Source organism: Lagopus leucura, unplaced genomic scaffold, assembly GCF_019238085.1.
Source record: "Lagopus leucura isolate 7727_CA_CO unplaced genomic scaffold, USGS_WTPT01 Super-Scaffold_100157, whole genome shotgun sequence".
NCBI classification, from domain to species: Eukaryota; Metazoa; Chordata; class Aves; order Galliformes; family Phasianidae; genus Lagopus; species Lagopus leucura.
Genome location: NW_024962334.1, coordinates 46484941 through 46498426, shown reverse-complemented (window position 1 = coordinate 46498426; position 13486 = coordinate 46484941). Strand labels below are relative to the sequence as shown.

The window sequence follows — 13486 nt, the reverse complement described above, 5'->3', positions numbered from 1 at the left end:
AAATCTGCTCTGAAACATTCTGTCATCAGACTTTCCATACCGCAGTGGTTTTCTTGCAACATGGCACAGAGTACTCAGGAGTCCCCAGGAATCCGAAAACCTGGGGAACCCTCAGCAGCTCCTGGTGGATATGGGAGGCATTCATGGCACACAGGAGTCAGGCAGGGGTTCCTCATCCAGCTTTGTCAAGGAACCTCATGGCTCCCTAGTCCTGTGACTTGTTTCTCATGTGGGCACTTCTCATCTGCATTTGGACTGCGCGGACTTCTGGTTTGGAGTGGTTGGGAAATAGTTGCATTGATATGGGTGGAGGAGGAGAAGGGTTGCACGAAGGGGTTATTTTGCAGTATTTTTAGTGCAGATAGGCTTGATGGATTGTTTCTGGTCTTGGCCAATTCCGCTGACTTACAGGAAAGAAGGGATCCGGAGGGGGGGGGGGGGGGCCCGATCTCTCCCTGAACTGTAGTTGTTTGCAGTATAAGCAGCTGAGCTATTCTTCAGATCCTCTCTTAGAAAAAAAAAAAGCAAAACAAAAGCATGCACTTTTTGGGTGATTTCTAAGATAGACAAAGATGCAAATTGCACCCTACAAGTGCTTATCAGCTTGGCTTTGTGAATGCTACCTGTGGTTAGCTGGAGTGATTCCTGACAACAGCAAGCTAAGGAGATCCATAAAAAGTCCTTGGAAATGAACTGGTTTCTATTCTGCTGTTATAATTTCAAGGTGGAGACCCATTCCCTCCTAGAAACTTTCTGCTGTTTGAGTCTGGGCAAGGGAGTTTGGCAGCATGTTCACTGAGCTCAACGGGTCTTTGGTTGCTTCCAGAGGAGGTTTAAGTTGGATATTAGGAAAAACTGCTTCACCAAAAAGAGCGGTGATGCAGTGGCACAGCTGCCCACTGAGGTGCTGGAGTCACAGATCCTGGAGCCATTCAGGAGCCGTGGAGATGTGGCACTGAGGATTGTGGGCATGGTGGGTGGGTTAGTAGATGGCCTTGGTGGTCTTACAGGTCTTTTACAGCCTTCATGATTCTGTGATCCTTTGTGGGGCTGCAGCCAACGCCTCATGCTGGACCAGGGGAATGAGACCAGAGTTCTTCAGTAGGAAGGGCAGTGAATGCATCCCCAGTACTTCACAGCTTAGCTCTGTACTTGTACTGCTAATCTCTGTTAAATTTAGGGCTGGGAAAATTGTCTGTTGACATGCATTTGCTCATAATACGTTCCTCTGTCCCCAAGAAGCATACGGTCTTGTAGGAAGGGCTGGAATGAAGCAAGCTGATACGCAGCTATTTGTCCTCCCTTTTTGGGTTACGTAGGAGTGGGAGAGATGCCAAATATTTTGCTTGTTTTGCAGCAGTGTGCAGTCACATACAGTGCATTTCTGCTTTAGATCTGTGGAGCTTCAGGAGCTGAATTCAAATGCAGGAGTTGGTTTAGATTTTAGTAACTGAGTGAATATGCTGGGGTTGGGCAGAGGAATGGAATACTTATTGGTGGAGATGCATTCTGGCCAAGGGAGCTTAAAGTTGTGCAGATGAGCAAGGCATGCAGCTGTGATTGCAGCCACCTCACCCAGGGCTTCTCTCAATGCAAGCTGTGCCTTGCAGAGCTGGACTGCAGGCAGGTTTGGGGTTAGAAATGGCTGTTGCTTTTCCCTTGTTCTGTCTCAGGCCAAGTCATGAGCCCCATTGCAGGGGATGGCTGCAGCCTGGCAAACCTTGAGTTGTGGTGCAGAGAGCTGTTGTGTGGTGCGTGAGCTATCCCAAATGGATGGTCATGATGGTGGATGTCCCACTGGTTGATGCTCATAGGTGAAGATGGTGATTCACCTTTTGCAGGTTACTGTGGCTGGGATTTTCCATCTGAGCATGTTCTGGATAGGCCACTGTGCAGGGCTCCTAGGTGGGAGCATTAGTGCTCTTCTGCTCTGAAACCAGGTGAGGGAATGAGGGCTCCAATGGGTGAAGAGTCCAAGCTCTTCAGGAGCTGGTGGTCTGCTGTGCTGAGAGCTGCAGGGCACTGAGGTCTGTCTTAACACAGTGGTAAATGGAGCTGCCTCATGGCTGAGAGAAGAAGATGCAAGGAGGTGGGGATGTCTTAAGTCAGGACTGAGCGAGCTGAATACCCTTAGCACTGCAACAGCAATGGAAAAAAGCAGCTTTTTTGTCAGGTGGGACAGAGACCAGCAGACCTGCACGTGTTCTGCTTCAGTAGAAAGCTTCAGATCTGTTGGTGGGTGCAGGTGTTATTTTTTACCTTCATTTATCCTTTCTGACAGGGTGAAGGCGTGATCTCTGAGGGTAGCAAGGCAGGTTTGGTGGGGTGTAGCTACATAATCATTGACAAATGTAAGCATTTTTTGTTCCATTGTATAACGTAACAGTTTGTGTTCTGCTTTCCAGGATCAGTGAAAGTTAAAGCATTGGTATTAAACTGCACAGTTTCCTTTCTGTGTGAAGTTTAGGATATATCACATGGGCTGAATGTACGCGGTGTTCTGGGCTTTGGAGAACAACTGAATGTGTCTCCAGCTGTTCCAGCTGCAGTGCAAGAGAGGCACTGAAGGATGTGGTAAAGACACCAGGATGCCATGAGAAAAGTCCCTCCTGTTGGAAATGTAGTATGTCAGAAAAGAAACCATTTATTTTCATTGCTGATTATCTGAATTTCTAAATAAGCAATGAAACCTGGCTTTGTTTTGGGAAGGAATTGCTGGAAGTTGGGCAAGTTTTGCTGCTTTTCTTCAGTGAAACCTTCAGTAACTTTATCCATTCCTGCACCTTTGGTTTCAATCTTAACCTAGTTCAGGTTTCCTGATATCACATTTCCAGGTGGGAATGTGCTGTTTTTCCAAGATTGGGTATAATGTTCCGTCCAAACTGTATGGTCAGGTGAGCAGGGAAGGAGTATTTCACTATGAATCTCTCCGGATCGTAATGCAAAGCCAGGCTGGCAGCCAGCCGTCCATCCTGCTGCAGGGGGTGCTGGTATTGCTTGTGCTGCCTTGTAGCTGTTGGTAGTTATTGCTTCAAGCTTTTTGATTCTTAACATTAAGCATTACTTTTTTTTGTCTCTTTTGCTGAATGGAGGGAGTACACCGAGTGCTTTCCTAGAAGTCACTCTGCTGTTTTGTTCAGCTTCATGTTTGGGTACAGTGAACACACGTAGCCAGCGAGGAAATAAAACTCCTGTCAGACTCCTGATCATTCATTAAAACTGTCAGGTGTGTATTGGTTTTGGCTGTTCCCTCTTATACAGTCTTCTTTTTTAATAGTTGATCTGGATTCAGATAGACATTTAGATGTTTTAAACGTAACGTGAGCGCGTTATGCTTGTTTTTAGAATTGACAGCATGTATCTTAATGGCTTTCTTAAGTAGACCCCAGGGAAATGGAGTTGGAAAGCCGAAGTGAGAGGTCTCCTGCCTCAGCAGCACAGTGCTGCCAGATTGAGCTAATTATTAATGAGAATTTGCCACATGCCTTTGTGGGTTTTTGATTTAACTGTTTGCTCAAAGTTTAACGACAGAAGGTGGGTGCTCCTACTGAATTGAAACCCTGCAGTGACTGGTGTTGTAATTCCTTTAGATTTAATACACTTACTGAATATTTGAAGCTCTTCCAAAAAATTCAGCTCAACTTAAATTCTTTCAATTCGATGATCTTTGAGGTCCTTTCCAATCTAAGCCATTCTGTGAGTCTGTGAATTGGGTTGGAAGGGACGTCAAAGATCATACAGCCCCCAACCCCCTGACCTGGGCAGGGTTGCCACCCACTACATCTTAAACAAGATTTTTTTCTCTGCAATATTCACTTCTATTGCATCTCCAGAACACTGCAAGTATTTGAAAAGATGAATGTATGGAGGATAGCCTGAGGTTAGGTGAAGTCTACTCCATGGAAACTAAGATGGAAGAGGCACAACTTTAGCAGTTCCCCTAAGTTGGGTTCTGTCTGTACAGATACACTGAAGTCTTATGGACTATTCCTTAGTAAATCCCTGCAATTAAACAGGCAGCAGTCAAGTTTGTGATCAAAATCTGATGTCTTTGATTTCCTCCCAGATGCGTTGGGTTCCAGGAACTTGCTCAAGCTGTATGCTGGCTGTACCTTCATTTCAGGAGTTGTCTTAGTTGTTGGAAACAACTTTCAGATCGTATTGGCAAAAGAAGCACCAATGAGAAAATGGTTTAGAGAAAGTTCCCTCTCTCAAATGACTGGGGTTGCTTCTTTTTTCTGCAGCAATGTGTGGGTTGCAGAGAATAGAAAAACTGGGGAGGAGAAGAAGCAGGGAAGAGCAGATTTAGTCCAAATGACAGCATTTATATTGAGCTACGTAACATTTTAAAGAGCAACAATCTTCCCTACAGTCATGCATGTTTCTTACTGTGTTACATCTTTTTCAGAAACAGTGGGATTTCAGTGGTTCTACAGACATGTCAGCAGGATCAGCACGGCTTTCTGGCACAGCGTGCTCTATGAGAACTGCATGCAGTGTCCACACAACAGCAGTGTGTTGGGAGAAAGAAGTGGTAATTCAAAGCAGGCATCTGAGATCTCACACACACACACACACACACACACACACACACAAAGGGCATTTGAGTTTCTTTTTCACTTTCAGAGGTGGATCAGGGGAGCAGACCTGGGATGAGCTGTTTCTCTGGCAAGGAGGAGAACTGCAGCCTGAGCTTAAAGCGTCCCCAGGGAGTGACTGAAAAATTCATAAAGTGAAGTGGAGGAGCAGAACTTCTTGCAATGGAGCTCCCTGCAGCAGTGTGCCTGCTAGATAAGTCCCTTAGCAAAGAGCTGTTCCTGGGGAAGAGATGAGAAAGCCTGCAAAAATAGACTAACACTTTAGGTTTGATGCCTCTCTGAAGGATTTGCTGCAAAAAGTGCAGTTGGGAATGTAGCCGTCTCTATGGGAACATTTTGCTGCTATATTTAGCAAAAGTAAATGAAGCTCATTTCATCAGATGAGCACAGTTTTGGTAAGGTTTGATTGGAGGGGTTAGGATTATTTTTGGGGGGAGAGAGACTGGAGGAATTTCTTTGTTCAGGTTCGGTGAATCACTTGTCTGGTATTTTTCAAGTCAAAAAATGCCAAAGGTGTATATTCTTTCTGCAGGCAGTGTTAGGATTGGGTGACAGTTCAACTTGAACAATTAATTGCTTGGATAAAATATGTATGGCAGGTGGCTAGCTGGGCACGTTCAGCACTGGACAATGCCTGTGAAGCAGAGAATTTGATGTCTCTCCTGTACATTGTTTTCATGGCATTCCTCAGGTGCACTGCAGCTGGGGATGTGCCTGTTGGGTGTGCAGCACACAGCTTACAGCAAAACTCTGCACATGGGCTCCTCTTCAGCTTGCTTTCCCATCTGCTTTTGGCTTAGCTGCCGTTGTTCAGTGAATTACACCTTCAAAAAACAGCATGGCCATGTAGGAATGTGGGGGCAGACAGCAGTGGCTCCAGTTGTGCTCCAGGTGCCCACCTGCTTGCAGCTCATGCCCCGAGCTCTAACAGCTTGGTGAGTTCCTCTTTTCTCCCTTTCCCTCCATGCTACGCTCAAGCCCAGCGCACAGCCGAGCAGGTCGGATGCTGCACATATTTATGCTCTGTAAACATGTGCATGTTTACATTTGTTTCATTGCTGTTTTGACTCAAATCCCACTCTGATGCCAGAGGATACCAGCCGTGATGAACGGACCCCAAGATTCTGCCATTGTGTTGCCCTGCGTTTGCTGCTCTCCTGCCTTCCTGCTCAAGTATTTAACCACTTCTTTTAGGTTACCTTCCAGGATTTCAGAGACTAACCTGGGAGCAGTTCAGAGGAGCCATGATGAACAAACATACATTCTGGTTACTCATTCTCCTTGACATTTATGATTGAAGGCAAACTTCAGCACTGATTGGTTATTCTGCAGTGCTCCATGTTATACTCAGCTTAAACTATAAAACCACGCTCTTTTTGCAAAAATAAATCTTCTCTACAAAATCCTCTCCATTGTGACTAACAGCTGTACTTTGATTGTGAGCTGCTATGAAACTTTAAAGCAAACCCTCTTGCTTCCGTGCTGCCTGCCAGCTCCTCTGAGCTGCACATCTCACGTGGAAGCTCCCAGCCCTTTGCTGCTCCACCTTTGCACTGCCGTGCCATCGCGCTCGCACCCAATTCTTTCTCTCCGCTTGCATTTGCAGGCCAAATCTGCTGGTGAACTTTGTGCAGTCCGCCTGGTTTTTTTCTTTTTCTCTTTTTTTTTTTTTTTTTTTCTTTCCCCTCCCCTTTTTACTAGAAGAAAGGTTTGTTTGTTGGCCGCTGGCTCGGGGCGGGACAGGAATGCAATGCATGCCCAGACCGCGCAGTATTTCCTGTTGCTGCAGCCCTCTGCATCGGCACGGCTCCAGCACGAGCAGCTCAGAAACGAGGCAGCTCCCGAAATGCCTTGATTTTCTTTTATGGGGGAGAAAAAAACCCGTATTTTTAACAGTGAATCTTTGTGGCGTGACGATGCTTGAAATCTGTTGGTTTCGAGGGATGTGTGTTATTTATAGGTTGCCGTGGCAGGGAGTGTTAACCCTACAGAAGGTGAAGGGAGGAGAATCCGTCACGTCACTGCAAAAAGTGATGTTTATTTTGCAGCACAATATGGCTCCATCGTGCTTCCTGTGTAGCTCAGCTCACTGCATTTTCCACTCGGTTAAAAATAGTGGTGATCTTTTGTCACTGAAGTTATTTCTGCATTATTTGCGCTGCTTTATTTTGCTCTTGCATTGTTAAGGAGTCTTAGTTCTGCACTGCGTGAAGTCTGTAGCAAGAAATACTACGTCTGGGCAAAAGGGAAGAAGTTGAGTTTGGTCACTTCTGCCAAGGGACGTTTAATTTTGTCTTGTGTATGGTGTGGAAGGGAGATGAGGGGCTTGCTTTCTTTTATTATTTTGAAGCACTTCTGTAGACATGGCGGCTTTGTTGCTGTTTCAGACTTTCAGCTGATAGAGGAGTATCTGTGGGCTGTGGCTATGCATTGATTACTTTTTTTTGTTATTTTTTTAAGCAGATCCATGTTTTAGAGCACTTGTGTCCCTGGCTCCAGCAGAACATCGGATGTCAGGAGAGGGCAAATACCAGGAAAAGGTTGAGTTGTAAATCGTATGTAGGAGTAAATGTGTATATGCAGAAATGCTGTATATCCTTGTACCTTTTTATGTGCTCATCAGCTACTTGGTCCTGTTTGAGAAGAGGGAAAGTGTGCAGGTCAGTCCTTTGGTCCACCTTTGATCCACCCTTGGTCCTTCAGGATGGCACATGCCAACAGTGCAACTGGGTGCCAGTATGGGACAGATGCTAGCAGAGGGGAAAACCAAGGCAAGGCTGAATGGCCATATCCAGGCATCTTTAAACACCATCCAGATGTTCAGATGGAGGTACAGCCTCTCCCTCTGTATTGTGCTGGGAGGGTCCTGCAAGCCTGACATCTCTTACTGAGTTTGTACTCTCACCTGTTTTAATCCCTGGCTGCTTGAACTTCTTGGATCACAAAGGGATGTACCTTTCAGGCCTTTGGAGATGCACAGCTACATGTGGCAGTGGACTCAGTGAAGCTCTGTTGCCTTGTCAAGCAGAGCAGAAGTGGAGGAGCTGGCCAGGCTCAGCGCTGTGTAATGTGAGCTCAAAGGTATTTCGCTCACAGCGTGGTTCAGCAGGTTAATTAGGTTGTTAAAAGCTGTTTTGACTTTCTGGCTTCATTATTAAACGTGAATGCCCCCAAAGCAGTGGGTCTGTTCTTAAAGCCTTCAAGCTGACTGACTGGCTGTGAGGAGGTGAGCTTTGGCAGGTGGATTTATTTTCATTAAGCATTTCCTGGTTGCGAGATCTTACTTTTTTCTGAATGCTTGCAGCACAGCAAGACAGCAAGGATGTTTATCTTTAAGTCGTGGTTTAGATGAGTAGTAACACATGTGATATGAAGGATATACCATCATAAATATGTACATCCAACTGTAGTGTACAGACTGTAGCACACCAGCTGTTTGGTTTTCCTTGGAATCCTTTGGGCTCTCCTTGGAACCTTGGTTTATGTGCTGTTTTGAGGCTTTTTGTGGTTTCTCCTTCCTCCTTGTCAGTTCAGAGGGCAGTGTGGCCAGTCCCTGCATTCAGCCTTGAGGAGCTACAGCAGATTTGAGCATCACGGCGCTGTACAGAGAAGGCAGAGCAGAGTTCTGCTTCGTGGTTTGAAATTCACTGCTGTCAATGCTTAGCAATTGAGCTTCCAGCAGCAGTGGATATTTCATCCACCCACATTTAGGGAATGCAGCTAATAATTATGATCAGGCAAAAGTTGATTTTTCCTTGAAGCTGCTGCAACAACAAAAAACATTTCCAGAGTGTTATTTGATGAGGTGGAGGTCAGTTCTCTTCGTGCTGCTTTGAATTAACATCCATCCTGACAATTTCTCTCCTTTTTGTTCTCGGTAGTACCCAAAAATGTACTTTCACAGCTCTTTGGCAGGATGGAGAGCACGCTCCAGTTTCGTGCTGCCCCTCAGCAGTTCTGGGCTAACAGTTCCATCTCAGTGTGCAGATACAGTTCCTGAGTTTGCTTTCCAAAGCGTTGTGGAATGGGTTAATAAAACAGCATTGTTCATTTAAAATCTCCTGTGAAGTATAGATCTTAGTGGGCAGAATTAAGTGCTTTGGGAAGAATTTTCCTTCACGAAACGAATCTGGGATCCCTCCCTTCAGAGAAATGCCTTCGATGGAAGAACCAAGGCCTGAAGATAATTCAGTTACATTCTGATGGGGAGAGAGGTTACCAAACGTAGCTGAAATGAGAACAACTCTGGAGTGTATGGCACTGGTGCAAACAGAGCAATTTGCTCAGGTTTTACCTGTAGGAAGGTTAACCCAGATGTGGGCAGTTATTCTAGGTATGTGACAGTGCCATTCCTGCAAAGCCCATGTGGAATTAAACAAGAATAAACTGAATAAACTGTAAATGATGTTTTAAACCAAAGCAGTCTGGGAATCGTGCAGATTTTGTTTAAAGTCTCATGAAGTAACTTATGCCCTGATGTGCGTGTTCCAAAAATCAGAACTGCTTTGTAGCTCTGACTTCTGTAGATTATACAACTTCATTTTTCTACTCAGAAATCTTCAGATCGAGACATTGCACATCTGTAATCACGTATAAATTTAGAAGCTGCCTTCTTATGAAGAAAGGTTTTGTTTAATGCTACTTTGTTCTTACTTGCACGTTCCCATTTTGCCTTATAAACAACCTTGTTCGCGGAGCGCTCGTGATGCGCAGATGTTCATTTTATTGCTTTTAGTTTGTCTGGAAACGCAGTGGAAATCTCTTCATTACCCTGTTTCTGTTCTTCAGGAAGACTGGCTATTGCGTGCGTTTCATTAGGAAGCAGCAGCAATAATTGGACACCTCATGGGCTGTGGAGGGACAGAGCGGAGCTTCCAGACTGCCTGCTGTGCCTCCTGAGTGCGCAGGGCTTTGCGCGCAGCGGCTGCGTGGCAGTCTGGTCTTATAATTAATTGCATTTTTATAATTAATTGTGACTTTCAGTACCACAAATTAACCGTATTTCACACAACCGCAGCACAATTTGATGGGAGAAGCCCTGGACTAAACTTTTATTTTAGAATACACCCATGAGGGAAGAGCTTTTCCTCACCGTGTTACTCACGCTGCTGTTGCAGTTCTGCATTTGGAGAACAAAAGCATAAAGCTTCTGCCTCCAAAGGGTAATGTGAGTCATGGGAGGTTTGCAAGGATGCTGTGGATTTATGCTGTAAACCTGCTTGGGTGTTATTTTCCACTGTAACAGTTTCTTCATTGTTTCCCTTCCCATTTTCCTTGCATAGCCACCTGGTATGGTTACATATCTTCTGTTCGGGCTTGTGTGGTTACAGTAAGTTCTTGTAAGACTTGCCTTTATGTTTCCTTGCATCCTTCCCCACATTCAGTAATGCTGTGGGTTCGTTTGCACAAGCACAGTTCTTGGGACCACAGTGACTTGCAGAAACATATGGGCAAGGTGGGAATGAGCTTACCTGCAGGCAGCATGCAGCCACAGGTTGTGAGCAGGGAGATCTCTCATGCGGATGAGGGCAGGGAAGCTCAAGGTGGGACATTCCTCTGGTTTGAAAGTATGGATCTGCACCAGAGCCCCTACAAAGTGTGGTATGTATAGCCTGTTTTGATGACATCTCAAATGAAGAGGATGGCACTAGATTTTAATGCTCATCAAGGGAGGAGCATCAAACAGTTGGCACTTCACTTTATTTGTTGAATTCCAATTAACAAGAAGTGTGGTGAAAAGAATCTTTTGGATGTTAGGATATTTGAACAGAGGGCTTTGGAGACTCTTGCAGACCCCATGAAGGCTGAGTCCAGTGTGATCTTTAGTTGTGTGGAGCAGGGAATGAGGAGATACAGTGACAGCATTTGCATGGGCATCAGGTATATAAGGTGTGCATGGATGTGTACGGAATTAAAACCAACTGTGAAGAGTTGAAGGAAGTCTGATTTTGAATGACTGACCATAAAGCTAAGTGCAGATTTTCTGCATGGGAAGAGGTAAGAATTCTTGCCCTAGGAGTTACTAGGAAGGTATGAGACCAAAGCATGGTGTTGATGTATAAATTAATGGTGCGCTCTCCTTTCATCCTGGGTATTGCATGCATTTCCAGTCCCAAAAATACAAAATGGAGAAGGCAGTTCATGTCCAATGGAAAGCCTGGCTCTCAGCAGCAGCTCTCAGAGCAGGGAGGTGTGAGCAGACCCGACCAATCCTGGAGATTTCCAGGAGCTCCAACATTTTGTGGCTGTAGCCACAGCTGCCAGAACACTGCAGCTTTCACTGGGTGGAATTTCTCTTGAAATTCTGTATCCTGTAACCACTTAATACTGTGCTTTGCATATACAGACCACCCATGGCCTGGTCTTAAGCGTGTGAGGTTTGAAGGCTGACATGATGGGATGTAGGTAATTTCTTGCCTTGAATGTGTTCAAAAACCTCCTGAACACGAAGCTCAGAAGCATCCTTATGCAAGTGTTGAGTAATTAGTTTTCTTGCTTAATGCTAACCTTCTATTAACTTCATAGAGATGTTTTCTGCAGCAAAGACTTTAGTCTCAGCCTAGAATATCTGCTGGACTTCATTGTAAAGTGTGATCAGGACTTGGGGAGGAATTCTGTGCACAGAAATTGTTTGCAGAGCAAAATTTCATGTTATGTTCTTGTACCTTACAAAGTTCAGAGGAAAAAGAAATCAGTGTGCTGTCATGTTTTTAAATGGAGTCTGAAGGGACAGATCAGGGAAGCAGGTAATATAAAACAAGGGAGAGGGCTCACAACTGTGGAATATCAAAACTGTCCCATGAAACCGATATCAGTGCATCACACAGGCTTGCAATGTGGAAATGGTTTTAAGTTGAGGGAGGGAAGATTCAGGTTGGATGTTGGGGGGAAGTTCTTTACAGAGAGAGTGGTGAGGTGCTGGAACAGCTGCCCAGAGAGGCTGTGATGCCTCGTCCATCCCTGGAGGTGTTCAAGGCCAGGTTGGATGGGGCCCTGGGCAGCCTGGTCTGGTATTAAATGGGGAGGTTGGTGGCCCTGTGTGTGGCAGGGGGGGGGGTTGGAGCTTCATGATCCTTGAGGTCCCTTCCAACCCTGGCCATTCTGTGATTCTATGTGTTGGTAAAAGAGGATGAAAATACTTGAGCAGATACGCTGTATAAGAGAACAGAATTGTTGGACCCATCAGAAACCTTGTGGGGGTTTGAAGAGAAGCTCACAGTGGTACAGCAGTTATTTACATGGTGCATATGGCATGGCCAACCTCCAGGCCAGGCTGCCCAGAGCCACATCCAGCCTGGCCTTGAATGCCTCCAGGAATGGGCATCCGGAGTCTCCTTGGCCAACCTGTTCCAATGTGTCACCACCCTCTAGGAAATATATTTCTAGGAAATCTGAAAATTGTGTCTTAGAACAGCGTGGTGACCTGTGATTCTGCTGAGATTTAGATTGCTTAGTAGCATGCTAGTGCCATCATCAAAGTTTGGCAAAGTATGTGCTGAAATAGAGGGAAGGTCTCAGTGTGATGGCAAACTTCTTAAGTTTCTGTTAAGGTTGAAGGACTTCTGAGCTGACAACCATGTGAGTTCAGCCGTTGTACATCTGGAAAAGTAGGTCTGTATTATATGAATTTTTCTGTGTTTTTTTATCCTAGTGTCCCAATGTAATATCAGCTTGAAGAAGCAGAGGAGTCGAAGTATTTTTAGCACCTTATTCTGCTGCTTTCGTGACTACAATGTCGAACCACCATCTACCAACAGCACCAGTGCTCTTCCTCCTTTGGTGGAGGAGAATGGAGGACTTCAGAAGGTCAGACTCTTCTCTTATTTTACTTTCCAAAGGTCTTTGGTAACTGAGGTTGAACGAAGCACTTCTAAATGTTTGTCTCAGCAGGTTTGCCTCATGGGTAATGTGTTATATCAGCTGATGGAGAATTTCTGATGGTATCCATTCAGCTTAAAACTAACTTTTCTCTGAATTTATGATATGAAAATAACATTTAAGACCCATTCTAAAAATGTAGGCTTCCCATAGCACTCCAGATGCCGTGCTGTTTCCTAGTTTTAGTTCTCTTTTGCAAGTAAGAAAAGATTGAGGTATTTCACATTAAAGCGTAGTGAAGCTGCTTTGAATGTCACTTGAAAGTCTTTCCAGTGACATAAAAACAGCCCAATAAGGGAGAGAAGTGTAATCCTTTTGACTTTATTTTAACCTCTCCACCTGTGTTTAATTCACACAGAGGCCAGAAGTATCAGCTTTTGCTCTTCTGGCTGTAGAAGAACCCTGTATTTATAGGGTTGTTTACCTAATCAGTCAATTTATTTTAAACTTTCAGCACTTTAAAGCATTGTGTGCTAAGAGCAGCAGGTTACTTACTTTGAGGTCTAAGTGATTAAACTGCTTTGACACGCACATAAAATCGTGTCAAATAAGTTTCCTGTGTTGTCTTTCAACCTGATGATACCCAGTGGATTTGCATTATATTACTGAAGGATTTTAGTTCAGTGTGAACATAGGAATGCCATCTTTCTCATAATCTCCAAACTCCACTTACGCTATGCTTGAAACTGAAAAATCTTTCCCCTTCCATTTTTAAGAGAATGCAGGAATGGATGCATCTCTGGGAAGTAATCACAGCAATACATTTCTAACTTCTCACTTCAGCTCTGCCAACCAGCTCTATATATTTGATGCTGCTCATTTCCTGCCTGCTTTGCCCACTCCTCTGGATTTGGGTTATTGTTTGATTTGATCTGATTTCTTTTTCTTAATGTGGAGGAAGAGAGGAAAGGAAAGCAAATCATGTGACAGAGACCAAGAATATGCTTTAGGGGGGCAGGGTGTGAGGGCACTGAAAAATTCCTCTGCCAAGAGAAGGAATTGTGCATTTA

At 44.7% G+C, this 13486-nt stretch overlaps 1 protein-coding gene across 2 annotated transcripts in view; it reads left to right on the top strand.

Annotated features, from left to right (window-relative positions):
- The window catches only part of CTDSPL (CTD small phosphatase like), a 71878-nt gene that overhangs the window by 26203 nt on the left and 32189 nt on the right, over positions 1-13486 (top strand). For both annotated transcript variants that reach the window (XM_042888079.1, XM_042888077.1), the window contains exon 2: positions 12250-12404. In XM_042888079.1, coding sequence (XP_042744013.1) covers positions 12250-12404 — 155 coding nt within the window. The remainder of the gene's footprint in view (positions 1-12249; positions 12405-13486) is intronic.